The 27,992-nt window shown below is 41.7% G+C and overlaps 2 protein-coding genes across 2 annotated transcripts in view; one reads left to right on the forward strand and one right to left on the reverse strand.

Annotated features, from left to right (window-relative positions):
* Nucleotides 1-8,125: 8,125 nt before the first annotated feature.
* On the reverse strand, nucleotides 8,126-13,440 carry LOC124152579 (A disintegrin and metalloproteinase with thrombospondin motifs 9-like). Its single transcript, XM_046525543.2, has 4 exons — nucleotides 13,110-13,440; nucleotides 12,297-12,580; nucleotides 9,993-10,157; nucleotides 8,126-8,685 (listed from the first exon to the last, which is right to left on the reverse strand). The coding sequence occupies exons 1-4, from the start codon at nucleotides 13,438-13,440 to the stop codon at nucleotides 8,548-8,550; spliced, it is 918 nt and encodes a 305-aa protein (XP_046381499.2). The 3' UTR covers nucleotides 8,126-8,547.
* Nucleotides 13,441-24,730: 11,290 nt separating this feature from the next.
* LOC124152597 (atrial natriuretic peptide receptor 1-like) overlaps nucleotides 24,731-27,992 on the forward strand; it is a 243,628-nt gene continuing 240,366 nt past the window's right edge. The window contains exon 1 of the mRNA XM_048395072.1: nucleotides 24,731-27,834. Within this exon, the coding sequence (XP_048251029.1) occupies nucleotides 27,138-27,834 (697 nt within the window). The 5' untranslated portion in view covers nucleotides 24,731-27,137. The remainder of the gene's footprint in view (nucleotides 27,835-27,992) is intronic.

The following is a 27,992-nucleotide window of genomic DNA, read 5'->3' on the forward strand; positions in this document are numbered from 1 at the left end:
GTCACCAAAAAATTGCCAGACACACTGCAAGTTCATTGTCGACACAGTTGCCTTCAATAGCGTGTATGACCTCCTGCTGCCTCAATGCATGCTGTGATACGCCGCCTCATCGATGACGTCAGTCTTCTGATGACGTAGACTGGATTCCGTTGCCACTCGTCTCTCAGGGCCTGCTGTAACTCTTGTCTGTTGACGGGGGGCTGATGGCGTGCTCTAATCTGTCTGTCAAGATGGTCCCACAGATGTTCAATGGGATTCATATCGGATGAGTGGGCAGGCCAGGGCAAAACGTCAACGTTCTGCTGGTTTAGAAAGTTCCGAGTCAGTCTTGCAGTATGGGGCCTGGCATTGTCGTGTTGAAACAATGTCCCCTGCTGTTGGCTTTAAGAACGGAAGCGCAACTGGCTGCAACATGGTACACTTGGTCTCTGTACTGCACGGCGTTCAGGTTTCCCTGTATAATCACCAAATCAGTCTTCTGATCTCCACAAATACCGCCCCACACCATGACACCTCCCCCGCCGAATGGGTGGACCTCTCGAATACACGCCGGAGCCAAACGTTGCCCTCTGCGTCTCTAGTAATTTGTTATGGTCCATGTTTATGTCCAGCGAGTTATGTTTTTTCGTCTGATAACCTGAGGCAAAGTCATTACATTACAATACTTTCCAGAAAAAAAGTGTTTCCTTTAAATTAAAGTTCAACTCGGTCCAATAAGAGTAAACTTTTATTGTTAGGACTGTCTTAAAGTTTGGGAATAACAACATTCTTTGTGCAGATATTTTCTATGACGAACACTTTTCTCTGCCATTCAAATTGTCCATCTCTCTTGGCCTAATGTGCATCCCAATAGTGATGCATCTGCAGTTGCCACCTTGTCATTACTGGGGCAACCTGTGGTATGGTTTACAACGTGCATGGACGTTTCTCTCTCTCAGTCGGTGGCATATTCTCGATCCTAATCGACACAAGGTCATAACTTATCATCACAAGACTTAGTCACAACACCCAATCCATGGTCACAGGACATCTCTACTACAAAGTCGATTGTACGATTGCGACTGTATCACGAGCATGTGTTTATGACTCTCATCAAAAAGTGATGATACCATGTGTTCTAAAAAAGGTGAGCGTATCATGCCTCACCGAGGACCCCCGTCACAAACACATGCAAAGACAAGTCAGTTCTTCAACTGAAAAGCCACGGGAGTATATGGCAAATAGCCAAAATATAGAATTGCTTCGGACATTATTTTTGTCACTGATGCGTCAGATTTGGAAATGTCCTCTACATGTCTTTCATAAAACACGTTGAGGCTTTGCCGAGGCCTTGGCAGAACATTGTAACCTTGATCAGACAACTTTAGAGCAAGAGTCTCACGACGCTCTAGGAAATCTCCGAAGAAATAGCTATCAGTCCGGTCAAACTAACGATAGGCCAAACACAAATTGCAACAGAAATGTTTTAAATTGATTCATATTTAACAAGTAACAAGCCCTTCTTGACATCTTATCAAAAATCTAAAAAAATTAAATGGGGGAACATTTCCAAATTCAGTCATCTTTACTTTGCCGACTAACTACATGTAGCATTTTCACGTAAAAAAATGTTCATTTTTTTATATAACAAATAAGAGCTACAAAAACAGGCTTCATACTGAGTGTTATATCTTTCCATATTGTCTCTTGTTTGGTTGACAGAAATCAGCACAACTCGGTTTCCAGCTTTCAATAATACTAATCTATCGTGTTCCAACAGCAATAAGCTGGCTGTCAAATCACTCAATCAAGTTGTCAACACAGCACACACTCGTGTATAGTTACAGGTATGCGCATGTATTAATCACTGTTCACCATCTTCAAATGCCTCAGGCCGTTGGCAGTTCAAACAAGACCTGCCACGAAATTCGCCACAGAGAACACTGCATGTTCGGTTTACAGTTGCATTTTATTAAAGCGAGTAGTTCTTTAGGAGTTGCTGGCATATCTGTTAGCTGTGGAATCATTCGTTCCTCAATAACTCACCAACCCTATGCTTCTGTTGAAACATTACCCACCTCTTTCCATTGCTGCACCTGATGAGAATCCTAACGTCAGGTTTTTTTCTCGGTGTGTCATCTTCATAGGAAAATTAGAAGAGTATATATTTGTCTGTCCTAAAGTTAACACTGTATGTTTGGTGATATATAGCATCGGTAGCATGTAGGTCCTGTGCAAACTGTTCTCACAGGAAGCACATCGAAACTCTTCCTCTTAGTGGAATATTTGCAGATCTTCAATAAAACAACAGTGTGTTTTGAAAGAGTGCTTTCTCTTTCAAAACATCTTTATTGCTGCTTGCAAAAGAATTTGGATTGCAATTATTACTCATGTATGCACAGCTTGACCTGCCTCAACGTATACTGAGTCACAGCGAGCAGAACTAGCTTTGTTGACTCCGAGGGTTCCAATCTCTCCCCCTCATATTACAGTTTCCCGCTCATCTGTAAAATTCTCTTGACAGAGAGGACACTTGTCCATGGAGTACACAACCAGCAAGAAGTAGGATCTTATCAAACACAAATATCTTTATACAGCAACATTACAATCAGGTATGAGAAAAAAGTAAGTGTCTGATTAAATATTAGGTTATTTTAAATAGCGTTCAATTACGTTACCATCTGCATGATGTCCCCATCCCACATCATTTCATATCTTCTCAAGATACATGGGATAAATAAGTAAGCAGAAAATGTAATTTGTGAAGAACTTTATGAAATTTAAAATGCAAAAGATTACTAAAAACTACCTTTCGGTTCAAGGTTCCAAATTAATCACCCCAAAGGAACTTGGTGTTAGGTATAGAGTCATTAGCTCAAACGTTTGGAAGGAAACATTTACAAACGGAGGACTATTTATCTTGATTCATTAGTCAATCACTTTTATACAGCATTTCATTTGTTTATGATATCCATGATGGATCTTGTGGACTACTATGTGGTGCATACCTGCTGGACATGAAAACGACAAATAAGTGCTGGGCGATGACCGTGTTAGTCTGTCTCCTTGGTAAACATGACCACCAATGTGCTACTTGTCGGGAAACATATTTGTCAACATCTATTGATGAACTTTACTTTACGCATACGTTTTAAAAAGAGAAATTTTAAAAATGAGGTTTTTAAACAAATAAACTATTGATATTTTTAAATAAATATTTTTAAGACTAACACAAATTATATTGATGAATTTATATGGATATATGTTTTCACCCAATTTTTATATTTTCTTTTGTTTCAGAGGCCGATTATTTTACTTTTTGAAAAAATATATACGAACTATAGATACAAAAGGAATACTTGTGATAACAGCTTTCATTTGATATCTATTATGATATGGTAAAACAAAAAACAAAACACCAAATTTGCGTGTGGTTCTTTGTATTTCTTTTTGATTTACCCCCTAAAGATCATACCCACATTAAACAATTATCCCCAACTTTCCCAGATTTTTACTACGTTGTACATGAAACAGGAGGCATCATTTTTGTTGCAGTGTGTGGTGAGTTTGGTGGCATGTGACACTATATTGACCTGAAATGTAGACACTAAAGACTGGGAGCTCCTGGAAAATTGCTCACGGGTTAGCACAGAAATCGATATGTAAAGAACTAAATTGCGAAATCAGTAAATGACCACGCAATAATCAATGGACTATATTACACTCCGTTTTAGGTTAACAATCAAAGAGAGAGAGAGAGAGAGAGAGAGAGAGAGAGAGAGAGAGAGAGAGAGATTCCCTGAATATACCCTTACAGAATAAGAATATCCGCCCACGTGATTTTCTTGTCTCAGTGAAGTGGTTTAAATATAATGGTGACAATCAGGAGACACAGCGTACTGTGTTTTCAATGTAGGGCTTTCATCGGTAGAATCGATATCTGCAACTTGCAACCGATACGTCTCAATACCAAATAACACACATTTGTTAAAAAAGTACAGCCGCTCTAGTGTCCGACATAGGAGTCCATGTTTCATTCACCGGTGACCCTGTCGTCTGAGTCCCCGGAATTCCCTGAACACAACAGCGTCCCTCAGGCGTGCTGGAATAAAACTTGTTTAGTACAGACCTCAGCTATGTACCTGTCTTAGCACATCGTCAAATGGTGTGTTGATAAGTGCACGTCATCATATTGCATCCGAATCCCGGTATATTGGGGCTTGAGATTCCGGACTCCAGGAAACTATATCTGTTGTAGCAACGGTATGACTGCTTGTGTATCACCGTACCCGTACAGATTACCGTTGCTCTTGTTATAACTTATGTTCTGAACCTTCCAAACAATAATCGTTCGCAAGACGTGGTTTCCAGACTAATGCTCGTCAGGCCGTTTTTACGGGTTGTTCTGTTACTGGGTGGTCAGGTCGAAACTTAGTTTCGCTATTTAATAATAATGGTGCGATTTTGACCTTGTACTGACTACGTTTTGCTGTTACTGAGCTATATTTATTGACTAAGGCGTTATATTTTATATAAAAGCCCTTTTCCTAATAATCTTTGAATAACCATTTTCCGGGATTGCCTAGTTCATGTTAAGTACATTTTTATGGTTGAGAGTCAAGTTACTCTTGAGATCAAGTACCATTTGTTGTCGAGAGCCTAGATACTCTATAGGTTAAGTATGCAGGCGCATTTGCTTCTCTCAATTGTTCAAGAGACATGTTTTTTTTTCCCAGGGGACCGACCCCTTAAGCCCCAGATTTAAATAATCTATTGTGACAAAGGATTAGTGCATGGGGTCATATAACACCTCTCAACGAATTATTTACAATGAACCTTTCTCATATCTATTTGCGGTCACAATAAACCTTTCCATCATTTGAAAATGGCAAATGCGCAGACAAATGTAAGATTTCTTCCTACCAGGAGAGGGGGATGATATACTGAACCGCAAAAGAAATGTCACCATGGACAGATAGATGAGCAACCTTATTTGTCCAAACACTGTAAACATACTTTGAGACATATTGAAACGATGAAACTTGGCAAAAATGATCATCAAGGTTGAAATTAAAGTGTCAAATGTTCTTAAAGTGAAACACAACACTAGTCGCTAAACAAATGGCATCATAAGTCAGTATCTCGTGTGTCCGCCATGTGCATTGATGGCTGCCGTGCAACGTCGCTACATGGAATGGATGAGGTGTTTGATGAAGGCCATATATGCACTTGAGCCCACACTCTGAGGAACGCCTGACGCAGTTCAGCTGCAGTTGTCGGCCTTTGTCGGACGTCATTCAGCCGTCTTTGAATCTCGTCCCACAGGTGCTCAATGGGATTTAAACCGGGACTGAGGGCAGGCCACTGCATGGTTCTGATGCCATTCTGCTGGAGGTAGTCACTTGTTGCTCTCGCAGTGTGGGCACGGGCGTTATCATGCTGAAACACGTGGTTGCGGCGACGTGCCAAATGAGGTATGGTGTGTTGTCGCAAGACTTGATCGATGTACCGAGCTGCTGTGACACAATTGCCTCTCCCAGGACCGATGTTCTGGAAAACTTTGTCGACGAATTTATGGACAATGTTTAAATGGCATAAAGAAGTGTGATATGTCCCCTGTCACCAAGCCTCCTTGTGAGTTTGTACAAAGAAGCTCTACACGGTTGAAGGATTACAGAGGGTGGGGTCGTGGGAATGAATAACCACTTCAGCGAGACAATTTGAAGGATCAAGAATCCAGCGGACACTGACAATGATCACTGATTAATAAACTATGTACAACTATACAAGCTGTAGCGAAGACACTATATAACCGCTATTACAAGGGTAGCTAAAACATACTTCCGACCAGCAATCGACAAAACGCACAGACAGCCAATTAAGCCGCCTATGACCAATTAATAATTATTACATGCTTGTCGGTGAATAACCTCGGCTTGGTTAGAGGCCGTACCCCTACAAAGTGATAATTACTACATATAGCTGATAATGAGAAAACTGTGAAGTTACACTCTTCAAAAAAAGAAACGCACAGAAAGGTTCATTGAAACTGACTACACAAAAAAATCCGGTATATAAATTGGATATATTTTTACTGGAAAATGTTGGTGGCCTGATATTCGACAAACGCTGCGTCAAAACGCAGCCATTGTCGATTTGCAATGTCTAAAATGGCATTGTTTTCACACTTGTTCAAAAATGTCATGGACAGTAAAGCGAAATGCACGTGAAATTTATGGCATTCGTAACTCTCGGTAGTGGCTATAAAAAGGCAAGCATAAGCCAATAATTTGTCAATCACTTGTCAATCGGAACATCGCCATTGGACGTTTCCAAAGAGGGGATTCGCAGTCTTCTGTTGGACGCCACTATAACGTCAACCATAGCCCCGTTTGCCGCCTTTGTGACCGATACATACAGTTCAATTCCACTGCCGACATTCGAGAACTGGCCGACCAAGAGTTACAACCCTTGCAAAGGATCGCTACATTCGACTGTTCCACCTACGTCATCGCAATGCCGGACGCATCCCTGGTTTGAGGAGAATGTCGGACCAGACTGTCAGGAACCATCTTCGCGAGGCTGGAATCCGACCCAGAAGACCAGTTATCGTCCCTGTTTTGCAACAGATCCATCGACAGCAACGTTTGCGCTGGTGCCTTACCTTACAGACTTGGAATTTGAGAAACTGGAGACGAGTGTTGTTTAGCGATGAATTACGATTTCTTCTTCACCGGAGACATGGGAGACAACGTGTTTATCGTCGTCGAAATGAGCGTTTTGCCCACATTGTGTAAGTGAATTCGACAAATTTGGTGGCGGTAGTGTTATGATGTGGGGGGCCATATCTTACTTGGTTGTGGTTCAGGGAAATCTGACAGCAAATCGCTACATAAAACAAATTCTTAGACCTCACCTTCTTCCAATCAGTGACTGCCAGAGGGAGTTGTTTCAACAGGACAACGCTGCACCGCACACAGCTCGTGTCACGGTAGACTACCTTCATAATGCCAACATCAACAATGTGCCCTGGCAGTCGAGATCTCCAGATCTCAACCCAATCGATTACCTCTGGGATGAACTCTATCGACGTGTACGTCAACGTCAGAGCACGCCGCAGAGATTCCACACCTGGCCAACGCGTTACATGCAGAATTCCGCAGGACAGAATTCGTACTCTTATCCAGTCTGTGCCGAGGGAATGCAGAGCCGTGATTGTTGCCCGGGGCGGTCACACGAGATACTGAGTTCAGCGCAACCTTGTGGCCTTATGTGGCATGACAATGAACAGTTGTCAATGCCAGTGTACAACAACATGTGACTATCGAGCTCCAAAATTGCATATTTGTATCTATGATATTAAATTAAATATATCGACTTTATTAGGTACAATAAATTTACTAAATATCTACCTGTGCGTTTCTTTTTTTGAAGAGTATATACCAGGTTTCCTATTATTACTTAATTTAAAGACACCCTGGTCTCAGAGCACAGCTCCGCGACAATGCATAAATTTATTTGTATTCGCTCACCTGCAATAATATCGTGTTTCATTGTTTTGCTGCGAACTTCTCAAACTGCTTACATAATGGTTTAGTTGTTGTTGTTTTTTGTTTTACGCTGCACTTGGCAATATTCCAGCCATATGACGGCGGTCTGTAAATAATCGAGTCTGGACCAGACAATCCAGTGATTGACTTCATGAGCATCGATCTACGCAATTGAGATACGATATGCATTAACCAAGTCAGCGAGCCTGACGGAGCCTGACCAACCGATCCCGTTAGTTTTCTTTTACGACAAGCATCGTCGCCCCTTTTGGCAAGCATTTCTTGCCGAAGATTTATTTTCTACCCAGGTCTTTACGGGTCACATGGTTCGTGTATTCATTTAACATTGTTACGTTGTTGTTTTGGAGACTGGTTTACCTCGTAGTAAGCAATACTTCAACTGTATGAAGACAGTCTGTTAGTAATGGTGGGCAGGGGAGGCCCAGAGGTGTGAGGAACTGTAATGATATATACAGAGTTGCCTCCCTTATCCGTCCCTGGATCCGCTGATCACCATCTCGACATGAATAAACAAGCATACCGACATTAAATACAATGCTTAATTTATTCAGAAATATTTTGAACTACCACCTCGGCTCACATCGAACATCAAAGTAAACTTGAAATTGCAACAGCGTTTTGCTGAAGCACTGTAGTTCTATATGTTTCAGCCGTTTTAAACGTCAACGGTCATATTGAAGATCCAGTCAGCATTGAAATTGAAATAGACTCTATTGATAAGAAATTGACGTCATGTGAAAGAAGTAACAATGATTTTTGCATCTGCAACAGTAAATGTAGCAGGTGACATGCGTATGTGTATTGTAAACTAGTTGTCGGCATACACTAACGTTGAATCTTCCCTTCAGTTCAGTGCCTTTGGTTCTAATTATTTTATAACAGATCCTGGTACAACAGACGGAGGTAACTCTGCACAGCGAAATGGAGACTCGACAAGTCGTGCCCGAATTGGAAGGCTTGACTGCCTCTCCTTGATGCTTACGTCAGGATGAGGATGCTAGTTGTCCTGGGGATACAGTGCCATGTCTTGATCTGGGCGACAGTACCCACAATATCCTCCACATACCACGTCAATGATGGCACCGTTCTGTTGCCGGGTTATCTTTGCTTTCAAAGCTGAGTGAAACCATGTAAGCTGAAGAAGAATAGGTTAGGCCTTGAAAAGAATAATAAAATTGATAATAAAAATATTCGAATAATAATGCGCAAGTGGCGCAGCCTTAATATTACCCCCCTCCTTGGATCAGTGTACACTCAAATACACTGACTCAACTCCCTCAACTAAAAACAAGCTATGAGTAATGTGACACTAGAAGGGTGTTCGTGATGTTATTTTCAAAATTTTCACGGTGAAGGTGTTAGTGATGTGACACTTGGTGGGTGTTAGAGATGTGCCAAAGGAGGGAGAGGGGGTGAGTTCGTGATGTGACACTGGGTGTGTGTTTGTGATGTGACACTGGATGGGTGTTAGAGATGTGACACAAGTCGGGTTAAAGCGTGCGTCTTTCATTCAAATTCAATCTCATCCCCAAGGGAGTAAGCTGTCCATGCTACCGTGTGAGGTGCTGAGGGGACGGCTCGGAGTCAGCATACTGTGTCTGGTATTCTGTTGAAATGCGGCATGGTATTTCAGTGGGCTAGCACAATAAAACCGGCATTAGTCAGGACAAGTACCAACAGAGACACGGCCAAGTACATGTACGTCGCTATGTAAGGGCAATGACCTTTCATTTCCCCACACCTTATATTGCTATTTGTATGTCAAGTTTATGCAGATAAAGAGATCTTTACGAAAACGTACAAATTTATGGATGACAACTTCTGGTTAATTGCATGCAACGATTTTTCGATGTAGATTCCTACACCATTATCAATCTGGAGTCACAGAAACCACGTGATAAGAGGTATATATGCGTGATATGTTGTGATAAGCAGTAGATTAAAACCGTTAATAAATATCTCTTTGTCCAAACTGCCTCAACAAAGATGGTTCAGTCAGTTACGCACAGAAAATGAAAATATCAGACTTTGGGACACTTGTACTGACTGTGTAGGGATCTGGTAAATAATCCATGTACGTCAGGCATATCGTGTAATTACCACAGAGGCATACCCACTCGCCCCACACATTATCTAATTTCTCGAGTATATAAGTTTTTCGCTTTAGTTTTATGGAGTGGAACTTGACAAGGTTGGCGGGTTTGTGTCACGGTGGGTGATTTGCAGGGTAGTGAAGAAGGCATGTAAAGGATGGACGGAGGAGGCGAGTCAGTAAATTCGTGCGAGAGGACGGAAGGCAGTGAATAAATGAATGTGTTGGTGAGAAAGTTGTCTGTAGCTGAATAGTGTATTCATCACGCCCACACATGGATTCGATATCCAGATACAACCATTGTCTGTACACCCAACATGATATATCGATATCAAATAGTCCATACATACACCGTCACTGAACTTCATCCCAGTGCCCAGTGTATTGATACGGAAGGTCCCAATCGGTCCACACGTAGCTTTGTTCGTATAACAGTCTGCAGCATTTCCGTACTTGATCTTCTTAACTCTCGTCCAGTTTGCAAACGTGTAGTCTGCCCTCACTACTGTCATCGTCTGAAGGATATAAAGGAAAGGTCATAGTCATTGAGATTAAACAACAGAAGATAATACAGGTATGCACTGATTGAAAGACACAAGCAGTAAAACATGAGGGGTGGGTGTGGGGGGTGGGTTGTGGTGGGGTGCGAAGTTCAGGCAGGGATTATATATATACATGCACAAAAGGTAAGCGCCACCCACCATTATTTGTGAGCTGTTACGTTTGGCACTTAATGATGACTATTATAACGAGATGTACGATTGTTATAAGCCGTATATGTAAACCTCATGTGATGCAAGAGTTGTCCCAAAGCAAGTTTATCTTGTGTTCCAAAAGAATATGAGCAGAAAAGAATTTTACCGAAGACCAGAAATTGAAGGATTAGAAAACATTGAAAAACTTTTTATGTCATGTAACTGTCATGATATCAGCAGACCATATCAGGTGTCACATAGACACCCTAGGGAGTGCAGAGTCAATTGCAAGACAGAAACGTCAGTAACGTGTGTATGATCCACGGACATTGACCACAGCTTCAACTCTACGCCTCATACTCATCACAAGTCGTTGAATGCTTCTCTGAGGAAAACGGATCCATTCGTCATGAAGTACGGCGAGATTTTGAACTGGGGGATCACGATGTCTGATTTTCCGACCAAGAATGCTCAATCGGATAAAGATCTGGACTACAGGCCGGCCAAGGAAGAGTGGCAATAGCTTCTTGATGCAAATAAGCCAAAACTGCCCGAGATCTGTGTGGTCTAGCATTGTCGTCCATGTAAACAGGTCTTGTCTGAAGAGGATGGTTGTCAAAATGAGGGACTGCCACTAGACGAAGACCGGCATCTTGGTATTGTTGGCCATTCAGGTTTCCACGAATTGTCACCAGCGGAAGTTTCCAGCCGAAGGAAACACAACCCCATATCATGACAGACCCCCCGCCACATGCTAAGGTCTTCTGGATGTTCCTTGGTGCAAAACGAGTGTTACGTTGCCTCCAAACACGTATTCGACCATCAGCAGTTCGTAGCAGCATTCGACACTCGTAAGACCAATGGTTCCTTCTCCAGTTGGCCAAGTTCCATCGACTACGGGCACGACACCATATCAGACGATTCCGAATGTGCCTCTCAGTCAGTTGAGGACGTTTTACTGGTCTTCTGGCGTTATAACCAGCCGCTCTGAGGCGACGCCTTACGGTCATCGTCGAGAGTCTCTGATGAGTAATCCACTGCAGTCTTAAATCTGTTGAAGTGGCAAATGGATTTCGTCTGACTATCCTGGAAAGATGTCTTTCCTCTCTGTTAGAGGTCTTTCTTGGTCTACCAGACCTATGCCTGTCATTGACATCATTGGTTTGACCATGTTTGAGAATCAAACGAGTGATAACACTGTGATGACGACCCATTTGGCCCTGCATGACATGCCAGCATTTTTCATGCCTATCACTTGCCATCTTTCAGCGTTCGTTAACTTTCTCCTCACCATGGCTGATTTTCAACCTCGATTTGAAGGGGAATCACACACAGGAGCAAAACGCAACCTCGTGTCTGAAACTTGAATTTCACTATTTATGGGGTAGGGGAACTGCAGCAACACGTAAAGCACGCTTTCCTTGTGGTATCTGGACAAATTTGGGTTCATGAAACTATGGAAGCCTAATTCAGTCATACATCATCATATTTCGTATTTCTGATTCCCACACGTGAAATCAAGAGACTATGAGTATGGTGGCGCTTAACTTTTGTGCATGTGTATATATACAGTGAAAATACGGACATCCTTTGCAGTCACAGAAGGAAGAGAAACACTGGTGTGTGGAGGTCAATACCATTTATTGCCTTGAAACATATCTTTTATACGGGATGTTTGATGAATAAATGATGTAAACTTGATACACGCATAACGCAAACATTGGGGCATGTTTTTCGGTAAATTTAACCGTTTCAATGTGTCTCACAATTTAGTCTTGTTTTGTTATTATGCAATTTATCTGACAACAGTGCTATACATGTCTCGTTATACGAGTTATCGTTACAAGAACGTTCTCAACATATCCTTCACAGGTTGTATTGCGTTTGCATATTATCATGCATTAAATCATTCTATCTTATTTCCTTTCATTAAATTGTTCAGTTGTCATCAATACTTACGGTGGGATCAACTCTGATTTTCTGGAACTCCGTGATTCCATCATGTCCAACACCGGTACCTTGGAGATACGGCTTTTCACTTGTACACATAGGGTTGGACCTTTTAGGAAATTCGCCAAAGTTCCTGTGTGGCAATGTGACGTACTCAAACTGATGCGTGTCGTTCATCAAGCAGTAGACCCTCACCGTCAGGTCCTGGAACTGGGTTGCGGTGGGGTAGATGTAGTACTCGCCGTCGGACGCTGTCGGGTCATTCACCTTGATGGCAGAGCATGAGTTAGGGGCTGAAAAGAAATGACAGTTCAAAAATAATTTGAACACTTGATAGATGTGAGTTGTTTGACATTAGCAGGGTAATAATCATTTGACAATTGTCGTGTGTTTGTCGTGTGACACTGGGTGGGTGTTAGTAATTTGACACTGGGTGATTGTTAGTATTATGAAACTATTGTGAGTTAGTTCAATTCCCGTAAACTTGAATATACGTGAAGCACACCATTAACGTCGGCGGCATGTCAAGTAGAAAAAGCCCTAATGCCATCCTTTGCTTTAAATAATGAGGGACATAATGTACCAAGTGACAACTAGGCCCTTTTTCCCTCTGACATGACACTTTTACTGCTCATTTAGTGCCACTTAAGAAGTGATTTGGGCCATGATATATGTATTGTTGTTTCCTACATATGAGTTATGCTTCTCTTCCGATTGTTAACACCAAATAACAAAATTTGCGTATCAGACGTCACATTTACAAAATTATGAAATAATGACAAGGATAAACTAAAAGCGCGTTATAGAAACAAATTACTTCACCTTTGGGGTTCCGACTGTACACAGCAAATAAACCAGTGACGTTTTCCACCAGGCCGCCATTGACAACAAGCGTGTACCTTCTGATGCACGTGCTTGAGGTGTCTGAAAACTGAAACTGGTCGCATGGCGTGTTCACCGCACAGGACCGAGCACATTCCAGAAGGCTTGAGACTTGCTGAATCTGGAGGTGTTGTGGATTCCCCAGGGACGGTGGCACGCCATCATCCGTAATTACGAAATTAATCCCTTTGAAACAAAGTACGCTTTGCAAAACATGACACAAAATCATGCAAAACAATCTCGTTTCCCAAATCAAGACTTGGTCTGACATCGTCAGGTTTGTTTTGAGAGTGTCCAGGAGAGAATCGCTCGTGTTAATATCCCAGTGGATATATTCCCAGAGGATGTGTTCCAAGTCACCATGCATGTACGATATTTACTCTGCAGCGAGAGACTTGAGTGCAACAGGCACCTTGTCCGCCACACAATACCACCCGTGTACTGCAATACTGTGTGTGAAAGAAAGAACTATACGGACCTTCAATCAATTTATGGTTCCATCCCCGTGAAACAGAAGTCTAATGTGTCCAAGCGAACACATTCAAAGGAGACATAAAATCTTAAATGGTCTCAGAAAGCAATAACGTTGTATGAATGTTGAATGAGGTTTGAGACACATGAATAGACACTGCCCCGTGGGGACCAAAGGTTTGGAAATACGTCAGTATACCCAGTAACCCATGCGTGTCGTAATAGGCTCACGAAAATGAAGATCGGGCGGTCACTTAGTGTGCCCGATAATACGCATCGGTGCTCATGCTGTCAACCACTGATGTGTGGACTCCAGCCTGTTTTATATATCGGCCGCCATGATATAGCTGGAATATCTGTTTGTTTGTTTGTTTGTTTGTTTGTTGTTTAGGCCTCAATATAGTCCAGCTCTGTGACGGTGGTCTGTAAATAAACGCGTCTGGACCAGACAATCCAGTGATTGATATCATGAACATAGATCTACGCAATTGAGATACGATGGCAGCAAGCCTGACCACCCGAATCCTATGTATGCATGTCATCGTTTTCCGGTTTAGTTGAAAGATGTTCATGATGACACTCACTGGATTGTCTGGTCAAGAATCGACTATTTACAGACTGCCGTCGTGTTGTTGGAATACTGTTCAACAACAACAAATAATCTTTCCCTTGGCGATTCGTATAGTAAGTGTTCTATCATCCGTTCACGAACACTTTATCATTTATGATAAACTTAGGATTAACATTGGTTTAGGTTACTTCTGAATATCAAAACATTTACTTCCCAGTACTTTTGATTTGCAAAGAATGAAGACATGTACTCCCACTCACATCAGTTTCAGATGAAGCACATGCCCGCGAGACATTTACTCACTATAGTATACAGCCCTGGTATGGATTGTCATCGCTAAAAGACTGATGACTTTCACACAAAACAGTGTTTACTCTTTGCACAATCATTACGTTTTTACTTTCAAAGTTAATTTGCTGGGTTGTTTAGCCCCACGTATAACTGACAGAGGCAGTTGAGAAGTGTCTCGCTAACTAAATAAGTAGTTTGTTGACGATATTGATTACTGATTGAGTAAGCTTTAATCTAACGTCATATCGGCAATATTTCAGCCGTATCGTGACCACACAAAATTTTACATGTGATTACTTTCCACGTCTATTGGTTTCACGTTGTGCCAAGGAATTGTATTACTCGTGACCAACTCGTAAATGACAACGGTACTTGTTAGTGTGTAATAAGTATCGCTTTCCGTGTTGATATGTTGGAACCTTACTTTTCTAATGCCAGACATTCTTGTTATTTGAGATGATTAGAAATATCAATTTCGGAACTTCTTTGTTACCTGTATATATTTTATACAATTCAGTGTATGATGTTATATATTTTTACATAAAATAACATGACGCGTAATAACATGATACGTAATTTTGTGTGCATTTCAGTGTTTTGTGTATGAAAATGACCGTCCGGTTCCGGAAACTGAATTTCCGGATATACGGGTAAATTATTTCGTTTTGAATGAAATTCGTCCGCGAACCGAGGTTTCCGGATATCTGAAGTCCGTATAAGCGGGGCATGACTGTACCATACTTTTTCGATGTAGGTTACATACTTATACGGCAGACAGCACATTATAGTTGGCTGGTCAGGATACAGGTGCACGATATGATGGTAACAACCAGCTGGCTACATTTGCCATGCTTTTGAGGGTCATCATTATCTTAGTGTGAAGCTAAAACATAACAGCACATTAGTGGAAATTGTTCTACTCAAAATAGAAAGACATATTAACTGGATATTATTCATTAGCGATTCGTTCCATTTTCTGTCAAACTGTCTTATTGTATTGCTTTAGTGTGCAATTGATTTCTCTATTTAAAATATATCGATTACAGTCTTCATACAGTTTTCAAGTGACAATTTGTTTTTCTTCACATGATGCATGTATATATTTTTGCATGCCAGCATGATGTGATAGTACTTCACCAATGTTTGAGGAGATATTTTTGAGTTGTCCATAAAACGTTCCCCAAGCAGCTCTCCAGTAAGGGTTAACTGAATGTTTACATTCTTCAATATTGACCCCATGTAGGAATATGTTTTTAGTGGAAAGAACTGGCAATTTTAGAGAATGTATAAAAGACGTTAGGTCTATGATTCCCAGCCCGCTTTCATCATATTTTCTTATCAATGTTGTTCGCCTTATTTCATCCCTTTTATCCCTCCAGATCAATCTGTGAAATATTTTGTTTAGTTCATCAGTAAATTAACTTGTGGGGTTCGGAAGAGAGGAAAATATATGTACTTAGGTTGACAGGGTCAAGGTTGTGACGACAGTAAATTCTGTTTTTCAATGTTACTCCTAACACCGTTAAATCATGTTTCTCTCACACGGTGAAATCATGTTTCTCCTTACACATTGAAATCATGTTTCTCCTCACACGGTGAAATCATGTTTCTCCTTACACAGTGAAATCATGTTTTTCCTTACGCAGTGGGGGCGGTCGGGTAGCCAAGTGGTTAAAGCGTTTGCTCGTCACGCCGAAGACCCGGGTTCGATTCCCGACATGGGTATAATGTGTGAAGCCCATTTCTGGTGTCCCCCGCCGTGATATTGCTGGAATATTGCTAAAAGCGGAATAAAACCATACCCACTCACTCACTCACTCACTCACTTCAAGCAGTGCCAAAATATTGTCATTTTTTCAGACTAGTGCTTGCCTTGTGTTTGGCATGGAAATATTCCTACCTTGTCTTTACCGGTTTGGAGATTGACGAGACCTCGTAATTTCGCAAAAATATAAATTACTAAGGGCCGGTAACTCCGCATAGAGGAGGGGGGTAACCCTGCGGGAATCTAACAGACCTCTAGTGACATCGGACTCTCTTAAAATGCAGCATTCACCCTTAATAAACACCATGTATAGAAGGGTCTCCAATTGGCATGCCCCCGCTAAGTGAACCGGAGACGTCAGTCCGCGCCCTGTAGAATCTAAGGAGATGGAACTCAGACTACGAGTAGAGTTTGGGAGTACATTTGGACCATTTCAACCAATTCCTTACTAAGATTCTTCATTGATATCTGATGCTGATTCGGCGTTGACATTCAACATTTTCACAACTTTCAAATTCAACCCCAAATCAAAGCCATTTGTGATTTCTGATGTTGACTCAACGTCTAACTTTCCACATCATAACAACGTTCAAATCCAGCAAAAACAATGTCATTTCAATGTTGTAGTACGCCCTTGATTCGACATTGTCGGGAACAAAGATAAGTTAATGTATTCTCTTCAAATGGTCCTGTCACGAACGTTTTGTTGTGTAAATGAATCGAGTATAATGTCAAGGACGATGGCAAGGGAAGTACAAGTGCACGCATTCCCAGTCTCGCTCTTTGATTAATTGATGAAAACGTACATGAGATCTCTCCCTGTGGCGTCAGTATCGCACAAGCCGATTAGGATGGGAATCAGGTGTGACCTGGTCAGTTGTATGTCAACTTATCTCTCGTGTGTGTGGGCGTAAGGATGATCGCGTGGATGGGGGAAGTTCGGTGGGGGTGGGGAGTGAGGGGGTGTCTGTGTGTGTGGAGTGAGGACGGATGGTCCAGTAGTCTCTGTGCAGGGTCGCCACACTTATGTTTCTAGGTTTGTCAGCACCATACCCGTGCTCATGGCTTTCACGAAAGTGGTAATCGTCCGAGACCTGCATTACTTCGGGTTTTCCTCCCACGTTACGCTGACACGCCGGGAAAACTGGAATACAATTATATGCTGTAATACTGGAAACACTGCATGCAAACATGATACAGCTCACGCAAACACGTACTATCGCACTCACTCCCTCACACACGTGCCAATACTCGTGAACTTTCTATGGTATTTGATCTCGTTTCGTAAAAAATGGTATGAGAATGAGTGTAGTTTTCCATGAGTATCGCTAAGGAGTTGCGGACCTTTGTCGTGTCAGAATCCAAGATTCGTCCTGTTTATGATTCAAGGGTCAGCAGCACCATACGCTTTCGGCATTCTTCCTACATAAAGCTGACACGACGAAATATTTTGATTTATGTTTAAAGCGGGGTTAAATGACCTATCTCACTCACTCCTGCCTTCCGCAAGAGGCTAACACTGAGTGAATTCTGTATGAGTATAAATAGAGCTTTGATTAATGACAGAATACCACCCAGCTCCGACTTGGCTGTTTGTGCGTGTCATTGTGCCCAGACAAGCTCACACTATCAACCACTTGTTTGACCAGACTGGATTCCTAACCTGGTTCTGCGGCTGACCATGACGTTAATGAAGATTGAACTACTAGAGTTGCCTCCCCTAGCTTCCGAGATCCGCTGAAATTGGGTATGAATCCAAGATCCTTCCCCCTTCGAGGGCTTCATCAAATTGATACCGCCTGATACAGCCATCACGTCCCCCGCGCCGACACGCTGCGGTGTACATGTAAGTACTGTTGTACAGTGCACGGAGACGCTACACACAACGCATTCATTCCCTCCGACACAAAGCAATGCCCGATAGAACAACGCATTAGCAGTCCCAGGACAATTCAATATGTTACATTGCTTTAACGAACCTAAATTGATTACGCTTTGCTTGTTTGCATTGAGACATATATCACTCGCGTAATTATTCATGCTGTTTGGGGTAAATTAAGCACAGAGGCTGAAAACACAAGACAGATGACGACGGTTAAACATACATGATCCAAAGACCACGAATCCCGCTGGATTAAAGAGACTCGGGGGCTCCCAGCACGTGGATTACAAGGATTTCACTCTCTCGTTTCGCCGACGAGATGTGAGAATGAATCATGCCTGTACAGGCAATGTTACCGTGTACGTTCCTTGTGTTATTTGTTCATGCTAAATGCTTTAACAGTAAATGTGAGAGCACTGCCGAGAGTAGAGAAAGACACAGGGGGGGTCATCAACATACGTAAGGTGAAATTAATAAAATCACAATAACATGTCTTGTATATGATAATCGTATTACAAAACCAACATTGGTCTTTAATTCTTAACGCATGACGGCGTCGTTCGGGCGATTATTATTCTCAATTAAATTGGCAAATGAACCAAATCACCACGCGAGCTAAATATATTGTAAGCACTGACAGCTAAACGGGCTGGTATGTAAGAAACACATCGCGCTGTGAGACTAAACCAATACATCTAGTTTAAAGAAGACACTAAAAGCCCCACAAACAATAGAAATCGACGCACCACCGTTTACCGTTCTCGCCTAATTCATCAGCAGCCTTGGTGGGTATCTCCCCATCAGTCATATCTGTTCCAGGAAAAAAACTGATCTGCTCCCTACACTGCGTGATACAGAGTCAATTTAAACCTCGACCATGTTAATCTTGGCCGAGGCACGCTGCCGGACGCGTTTCATTCAGTCAGGACGGGCCTAGCTGTTCAGACTCTGTGCCAGATTCACCACCGAATGGTCGCAGTCTATGCTAGAACTCTCGTATGAACTGGCTTGCCGTGTGATTTATCTATCGCTGGACAGTGCTGTGTCCAGAGCCGACGCTGCACACTACACCGGTCAGTCGGTCAGTATTCCTATTGGTATCTACGGACGTACAACACATAACTACCGCCGGTGTAGTCTTGTTTGACCAACGTACATGCTGGCATGTTGAGGTGATGTTGAAACCCGGAGTTGCAGTGATAACGGAAGAACCTGGACTCGGAACGCCCTCAGCAGGAGCGTCAACAGTCGTGGTATTATGTGTTTACCGTTAATCATAACGGTACTTTGAAGATTACATGGAATCTACGTCAAACTGAGGAGTATCTATCGCATGTATATCGTATTACACCTGCCGGATATATACGTTCCCTTCCCTGGAGTGGGGATTATTGCACGGGTAGGTAGTACGGAAACAACACCAGGTGTGTTCTCTTAAAACAACAGTTTTCATTGTCCCGTATTATTTTACTTCATCATAGTGTCAAGTCGATATTTTGGTAAAAAGTGTGTTGTCTTGTGTTAGCAATCATACCGTCGTGTATGCCATTTGCATAACGGTCCTGTTATATTTTACTGTTATACATAGCAAGAGAGGTCGTTGGCAAAAACAAAAGCCAGACAGAATACAGCAGGTATAAACCCAATCTACCTCGTACAGTGTTCGGACTCTGGAATCGGAAGCACGAATCTGTCATGTAACTCGTTACAACCGTTCCCTTTTCATCCGTACACAATTGTAACTAAGTGACGAGCATAGTGTGTCATGTGTCCGAGAACTGTGTTAATGTGCGATTGAGTACACCTCCAGTTTAATTGTTTGTTCACAAACAATAATACTTGACTAACTTCCATCACATATAATTAAGTTAACGTAATTTAACTTCTAAAGTAAGATGTAAAATATTGATACCCTCGAATGTGTTCACATTAAAGCCCCATCAATTATAAATGCACGGTTCACAATAAATGTTTCGGATTAAGGGATTTCCTGATTAGAAAAGTTTTACTGTAATGGCTTTAGTGGTGTGTTGTTATTCATGGGCTAGATTATAAGGTAGTATCTACACAATAACGAAAATATGTTTCATGAATATGATTTCATATAATAGAATTGTGTGTTTACGTCATAGTTTACGTCATTGAACATTGAAACAACTGCCAGTACAGTTCATTGTTTCGATATAATATCGCTAACTTAAAATATTTCAATTGAGAATCAAACATGATAAAATCAACTGGAGGTATAGGTTCTTTCGTCCCTCATTTTAAACGCGTTATTTCAAATAATAATTTCACGTCAGAATGTAGACGGTTGTAGCCAAATCTTTACATGCTTTGTATCGTACACCGGTATTGACACGCGATTACATTATACAAAGAGTCTGGCGATACGGATGTCTCTTCAGACAGAAAATGGCTGTCATTAAACTCAGATGATGAACCACTACCGCTTCAATGCCGGCACCCCTCGACTTAGTATCTGTGAACATACGCTAGCATCTATAACAGGATGACGGATCAGATCCCCTCAAATGAGCAACAGGCCTGTCAGTTGTAGCGCGTGAAACGTGCTATGACAGCTTGTGATTTGATTGATGGTGATATGAACAACCCGAGATCCGTGTAAATAGCAATGTCATATGATGCATCATCAGCTGCAGGGGGGCCGGATTTATGACATCATCAGTCTCAGCTACATAACGGCTGTTGACGTATGACGGAGTAGAATGTTAAGGTGAGAAAAGACTGTTCTCTGTTTCGTCGTTTCAATCCATTTATGAACAAAATCTGTATCGAGAAAAAATATGATATTTCGTCTTAGGTTTTGGATATTGACGACAGACACATTTCAGAGATTCTAAATGTTGACTAATTTTGATCCACATTCGGATAAGCAATTGACAATCAGGTGCTTTGTGTTTCTGACGGTCAGTGTAAGGAAGGATTTGGCCATTTTTGCATACAGCTGGAATATTGTTGAGTGAGGCGCTAAACAAAGGAATAAACACCACAGAAAACCAGAGGACAAACGCAATCTATTATCAGAATAGGAAACGGCGTGCAAACGAAATCACGTGGGATGTAAAATATATGTCGAGTAAGAACACCTGGGAACCTAAACAGTAATGAGTATCGAACATCCGTGTGACCCTCGCCGTCTGGACGCCATGGACGCCATGCCAGTCAACGCGTCATGTCGCTAAATGCCAATACCCCTCAACCTGTTACCGTCATTAGCAGTGAGGGAAAGGTGGTTTTATCGCCTGAGGTGCCGGAATTCGCTATGTAGAGTTGCGCCCCTTAGACGTACGAGGAACCTGTTTTTTCGAATCTCAGATACACCCTGATTATATATGTAGTTTTGTCTTCAGCACACCTTACCTCGTGGGTTTTGTCACCAAAGTGGTCAACGTCTGGGACCTGCACCGGGCGTCGTCCCACAGTAATCAGACACACCGTGATATAACTGAAATACTGTTCAATGCGGCGTTAAACTCACTCAATAGTTGTGCTGAGTTTTTCTTGAACCCAGGACAAGATGAACTGAGGGTAGTTGGTTGTGTCATTAATCTGCTGCCATCACAACACGGTTGCTTCAGTAGTGGCCATATTGGGATCGCATCATAAAATAGGTGAGGTGAGGTGAGGCGAGGGGAGGTGAGGTGAGCTGAGCTGAGAGGAAATGGGGTTTAACTATCAAGACTATTGTTCGTATAGAGCGACGTACGTGCACGTGTGTGTGTGCGTTTGTGTGGCTGCTTGTACTAGTCCTTACTGATGCCGGTTTCACTTTTTGTGGAAGCCCATGTCGCGGTTTTTAACTCTCACACTCTCACTCGTTTTTATTACGTCGAGAAGGGTACCTTCCGTTACCATATTTTCGTTTGAGGCGGCCAGGGATCGAACCGCTCTGGGGTAGACGCTCTACCCGCTCGACCACGGAGATCACCATGTAACCCCACAACTTACAATACATGCAAACGTCGCAAGAAGGCTAGTGAGTTACACTGTAACGTCATATCGGCAACACTACCGCCATGTATAGCTTCGAGTTAAATACATGATTGCCATCTACGCATCAGAGTATATTACACCATTGTGTCGAACATAATCTGGCGTCGTTTACTATCCTCTACATAATGTACTTTTAAGGCAGTTTACAGACATATTGTGGGCACTTGTATGAGGTGAGAGTCACATGTACCTGTCGGGTCAATTACTGGTACAAGGAATTCGGTTAAGTCGAAAGGTCCGCGACATCAAAAAGAGAATGGTAATCAATGCTATATGATTGACGGGATTTGTATGCAGCAACCTGGCTTTGAGGGCCACTCCCAGTTGATTGTTTTCGTAAACAAATTGGACATATGTTTTCTTGTCAGAGCCGAAAGTTGTATTCTTTTCACAACTTGTTAGATAAATGCTATAATGGGAACTAATACATGTTTTATTCAACAAACTTTGACGATTTCCGATTCAGGGCGAACAGTTAGTCTATTCAATGTGAGCTGTGTGCTTGCTTATGTTGAGAGTCGGTACCGAGTTTGATTCCCAATGGGGAAGTAAATCACTTTTTTCCCTTTACATAGTCACTATCGCGTACTGGTTGCAACACGAGAAAGAAATCAAACTCATAAGTTCAATCATTGCACGTATCTATGACAACTCGCCGTTCATTCAATGAAACTGCGCATTCGTCCCCTTTTCGCGTCCATCAAATCTCATATAAGTCATATTAAATATTTTACGAGCGCTTCCAGTAATGCGGAATGTGGCTCCTGAGCCGGCAGGGTAGCCTTAACAATTTCATTAAAATCAGATCTTAGTTCTCGCTATCGCTAAACAAAGATCTGCGGACATCCCATTATGGGTCACGTCAGAACGACCTTTCATCCGACCAATCAGAGCGTCTCTTATCAGATCATGAAAGTGACAGTCGGAATGTATTTTCTAATCATGCAACCCCGGAAACGTTAACACGGGGTATTCCGAACGACAGTTACAGTACGTAGGAAGCATACACACTCAACCATATATTAGACATTCCGGAATGTTCGTTTGTTCAGTTCTAAAAAATATTAATCGTGAACTGTGTCAATATATTTTTCAAGCGTAGACAGAAATGGAAGTCACCAGGATGAAACGAGTGCCGTAAAGCTCGGGAAAGCTGTTTCTAATTGGCTGATGTCGACTTCTTGTTAGTCATTTCAGTCGTCGGTCAAAGTTCTCGAAGGGCCGTCCTGGCGTGACCAGTAATGGGACGTCCTCAAATCTTTGTTAGGCGGCAGTGAGAACTAAGATCTGATGTTAATGAGATTGGGTAGCCTAACTGATACAATGTTCGCTTGTAAAACAGAGGACCTGTGTTCGAATCCTCGCAGGGGTATATTATGTGATGACCATTATAACTTCCGTTATGCCATCAATATATTTACTAAACAGAGCTGACACTCCGTTTATTCCACGCCGTCTGTAAACTGAGTGAGCGTTATTTTACGCCGCAATAGGCAATATTCAAGCAACATCAGGGCGGTAAATAATCGATGGTCGCCTATACAAACCAGTGACTGGCAACAGAGGGAAACGATCTACACATCAATGTACAACGACGCGCAATAAGCCTCGTCACCGAATCTGACCAATCGACAAGGACGACGGTGGTGGGGACACAACCTACTGCTACAAACAGGTCCACGTGGTACCCGTGGTACAGATTAGCTGGTAATTAAACATTTCCAAGTAGAGGAAGTATTTTGCTAGGATAAAATCATCGACGTTATATGAGCTGTGACACAAAGAACTTTTGTCCGTTATATATGCAGAGCCGTATTTCGTCAATATGGTATGTGTGTTTTTATTACATGGGAGATCAGTCAATGTTGATTCTACGAGAGCCGTCACAGCTGATATCCAGTATCCGTCTGTGCCGTGCGTGTCAGCTATACACTTCCATCACACTTGGTATCTAACATGATCTACGTATCATGTTTTGCACGAATTTGTTCAACCAGACTTTATTTAGATCTTAATAATTATATATCCTTCTTTTGTTTTCCCAAGCAGACCTTTGATACTGAATATTGCTTGGAAGCATTCTATACCGTCAGTGAAATGATGGATTTAGTACCAACGTTTATGGATTTCTGAGCTGCTTCGAGGATAATTAATGTTGGACAAAAACAATATATAATTATAATGTTAGAAATCTGTACTTGATGGACCAATGTATCAAGAAACAGCAATGTAATGAAACTGTTCTTGTCTTTTGTGAACTCAGAAGTTTTTGATAGGCATTTAGAAGTTGGGAGAACATGAATACATGACACTTGTTCATGGATAGCAACTTATTTTATTCTTTAAGCTACTTCTAGCTCCTTCATCAGGTTTATGAATCTTTAATTCAAATATAACCATACAATCCTTAAAAGTTGCGAAATTTTAAATGCATGATTTACATTGTTATGTTAGAACAACAATTACAAATTTTATATATATAACGAAATTTACAATAAGAATTCATGTATATTAAGACGATTCTATATTTCCAGGGCTTCCATTTCGCCGCTGAGGCGGAATCATTTCAAGCGGAACAAAAGTCTGGTCACTGCGCCACTGCGAAAAATATTCATGGATATCTCGGGATGTGTCGGGATTACACTCCAAGTGGTTTATTAGAGCGCTTCTCTGCTGGCTGTTTTGATTGCATTTCACGGCGCGAGAGGAACACTTGATTGACAGCTAATGACAAGCTTATAACCACTCAGGGATCGTTTTGATTGGCTGTGCGAGGCTTGCCGCAGGACAGAAGCATATACATTGATGTTTTACGCATGTTCAGTGACGAGTGAGAGACTGTGAATAAGATCTCATTGTCCAGTGCCTTAGGGTTATTCTGTAACAGGGGATGAGAGCACGAGGCAGCTATTGACACCGCGTGATTGAAGTACCGTACATATCTTCACGACACACGTGGACAAAGTGTCAACGCGATTCAATCTTGCTGGATACATTGGAAAAACGCTGGGAATGTTTTGCAGTCAGAATAACTCTCAAGTTTTAAATGAGGAAATGTCAAGTTTGAAAGTTCAACTGACATTTTTTAAAACATGTTTAATAACTCCATGAAACACGCATACGAGTAAGCGTTGACACGTGGATTAAAAGGTGTATTAATAGCGCGAACATTATAATTTCTGGAAATGATTTCAAAATTGTTCTCATTATCAAAATTGATCTAGTTCTTATCACTGTTCATATCCATAACTGTCGGTGTTAAATATAATGGATGGTATATACATTTCTTTAAAAACATCCATTCATGCAAAGCCCGAGACTTGCGTCATCGGAGTGAACATTTCAGTCGCAGTTCTATGCTAATACGGAGACCCCATTCACAGAATCGGACCTCTGAGAAAAGGAGTTTTGCAATCTTATCCTGTTGTGTTGGAGCTGAGAAAACATTTTCCAGCCCCTACTCCCTGATCAAGAAATACTGTTCCGTTTTCCATATTTTATGACGCTACCATCACTACACCCATGACCCAGAGCGACGGTTTCAAAGAAGATATCCAGTCACATTATCAACGTTCAAAGACACTGCGCCGGGACAAAGTGTTAGTTTCCAATCACTGGACAATTTATTACTCCAAGTGAATAATTTGTCTGTGTTCGCTTTTTCTGCCTTCGTATATTTCCCCCAGGAAATGCCACTCAGCTTGGAGAATATTGGAAATATCATACCACCATGTCTTCAGCGGAATATTAGTGTTTGCATTCGAAGCCAATATACAGCATGAACCCTGCGGGATGCACGTATTTCACTTAGAGGTTTTCATATTAAGATACATTTAGAAAAGTGTATTCGTGCAATAGTACATTTTGATCAATAACCTCTGTATGTAAATACCAGATTTTGCACTTGTCAGGGAAAAACTGTTACTGGAAGTGTTCACCACCAATCACGACGTCGTGCGGGGACCGTGCACTATTTATAAAGCTGACAACTGATGCCACGATTCGTAAAACTGTGTCTTGGGATATTTTTCAAAATATTAAAATCTTTAAAAGCGCATACATTCTAGTATTGTGCCAGTATTGTGCCAGCTATTTACAAATGTATACCTGGATCTTGAAGAATGGTTATAGTGTCAACTTTGGATTTTAATGGTTAGTTTGAAACTGGAAATAGATGCTAAGGATTTGAATTTCAAATAGCTCCATTATAAGGTCGGAATCCCTGTACCAACTGGGCGCGCACTTCAGATAGGGGATTATAGGATCAAGACGGAACCCAGTGACACGGGATTCTTATCACATTGGATTCATTTTGTAGACATGCCGTCTCCGATCAACGTTGGAGTGATTCTATATGACTGTGATATAAGCATATATCTATTCCTGTTTCTAACTTCGTCACCGTGTTAAGAAAACAAGAATTCTCAATTCTTACTTCGTCATGAGAACTAATATAGACAACATTTTGATATACTGAAATTACTTTCCCTGTCTGTTGACAGGTATATCCTCGTGTAAACGGACGCCGAGATCTCTCGGAAGCGTGATTCACGGATGAACGTGTTCTTGTTCAAATATTCAACCACGATCTTGGAGCTGTGGTAAGCCGTGTGCTTTTGCGAGGCTGTCTTGAAAAGGTAGACGAATCTTTAACAAGCTGGAACCATCGGCATGATATATGTGATCGTTCTTTATAGAATGTGCAACTCTACAAGAGCCTATGTGGTAATCTAATACAAAGAATCACATTGCATCTGAACCGTGTATAAAATACCGACCCTGTTCCAACACTGTGTTCTTCTGATTGGATGCACTGATTATTACTGCTATGTGTGAATATATTCTGTGGATTAAAATCATTCTTGTGTTATACTAAATACCACAAAGTCACGTGGTGCCCTGAACGTGAAGTATCCATTGTTAGTTTCTGGAACATATTCGGATACTACAGGGTCCTTTTTCAAAATCACCATGGATGTACATTTGGTTGTGATCGCGTTCATGGTTTATTTATTTCACTTTTTGGCTTACGTTGATGGGACAAAGACGCTTAACATTGCGTGCCTGTTGCCTGCTGATGACAAAAGATTGTTTTCAATATCACGAGTTGCTCCAGCGTTAGAAATTGTCGTCAACAGCGAACTTATAAAACACCAAGTTCTACCATTTCATAAGATAGGCATCAGTTATGCTGACTCCCAGTGCTCAATTTCCCATGGAATGAACGAAGCTATCAACGTGTTCGTTGATGGCCACGTGGATGTATATTTTGGCCCATGTTGTGATTACGCGGCCGCTCCCGTTGCTAGGCAACTACGATACTGGAACATCCCCATGGTAACCGCAGGGGCAATGGCGCGAGATTTCGCCCTATCCAAACTGTTTCAGTTTCCATTGATGACGCGAGTTGGGCCAAATTTTAACTCACTGGTCAGTTTCATCATTTCAATTTTACAAAAGTTTGACTGGAGCAGGGTCAAGCTGGTGTATGACCCTTTAGGTCAAGCTCACGTGGTGGACAAATTCTGTCACATAGCAACAGACGGTGTCCACTACGGACTTCGGATGCAGAAGGTCATCAAAGACTTCAAGCAAGAATACTTCAAGTTTGATTCAATCAAGGACATTTTGAACAAAATGGCGGTAGAGGTCGGCAATGAGTTTTCAAGTAAGTTGTGTTGTTGCTACAAAGGCTTTCAGACATTGTTTACCTTTGCTTATGTAGGTATTCGGGCTGAACGCAACATTTGAAATATCGTGCACACATTCGACAGATAATGTAAAAGTTTTTCAACACAGTAATCTTCATTATACTCTTACAATATG

Source organism: Haliotis rufescens, unplaced genomic scaffold (assembly GCF_023055435.1).
Source record: "Haliotis rufescens isolate VD_foot unplaced genomic scaffold, xgHalRufe1.0.p SCAF_14, whole genome shotgun sequence".
Taxonomy (NCBI): domain Eukaryota; kingdom Metazoa; phylum Mollusca; class Gastropoda; order Lepetellida; family Haliotidae; genus Haliotis; species Haliotis rufescens.

Excerpts from the sequence above, each read along its gene's own strand:
- LOC124152579 (XM_046525543.2), bottom strand. The coding sequence starts at position 13,440 with ATGTCAGACCAAGTCTTGATTTGGGAAACGAGATTGTTTTGCATGATT. Across the intron at positions 10,158-12,296 it reads AAATCAGAGTTGATCCCACC|ACGATGACAGTAGTGAGGGC; the intron begins GTAAGTATTGAT and ends TATATCCTTCAG. Across the intron at positions 8,686-9,992 it reads GGATGAAGTTCAGTGACGGT|CTTACATGGTTTCACTCAGC; the intron begins GTATGTATGGAC and ends ATTCTTCTTCAG.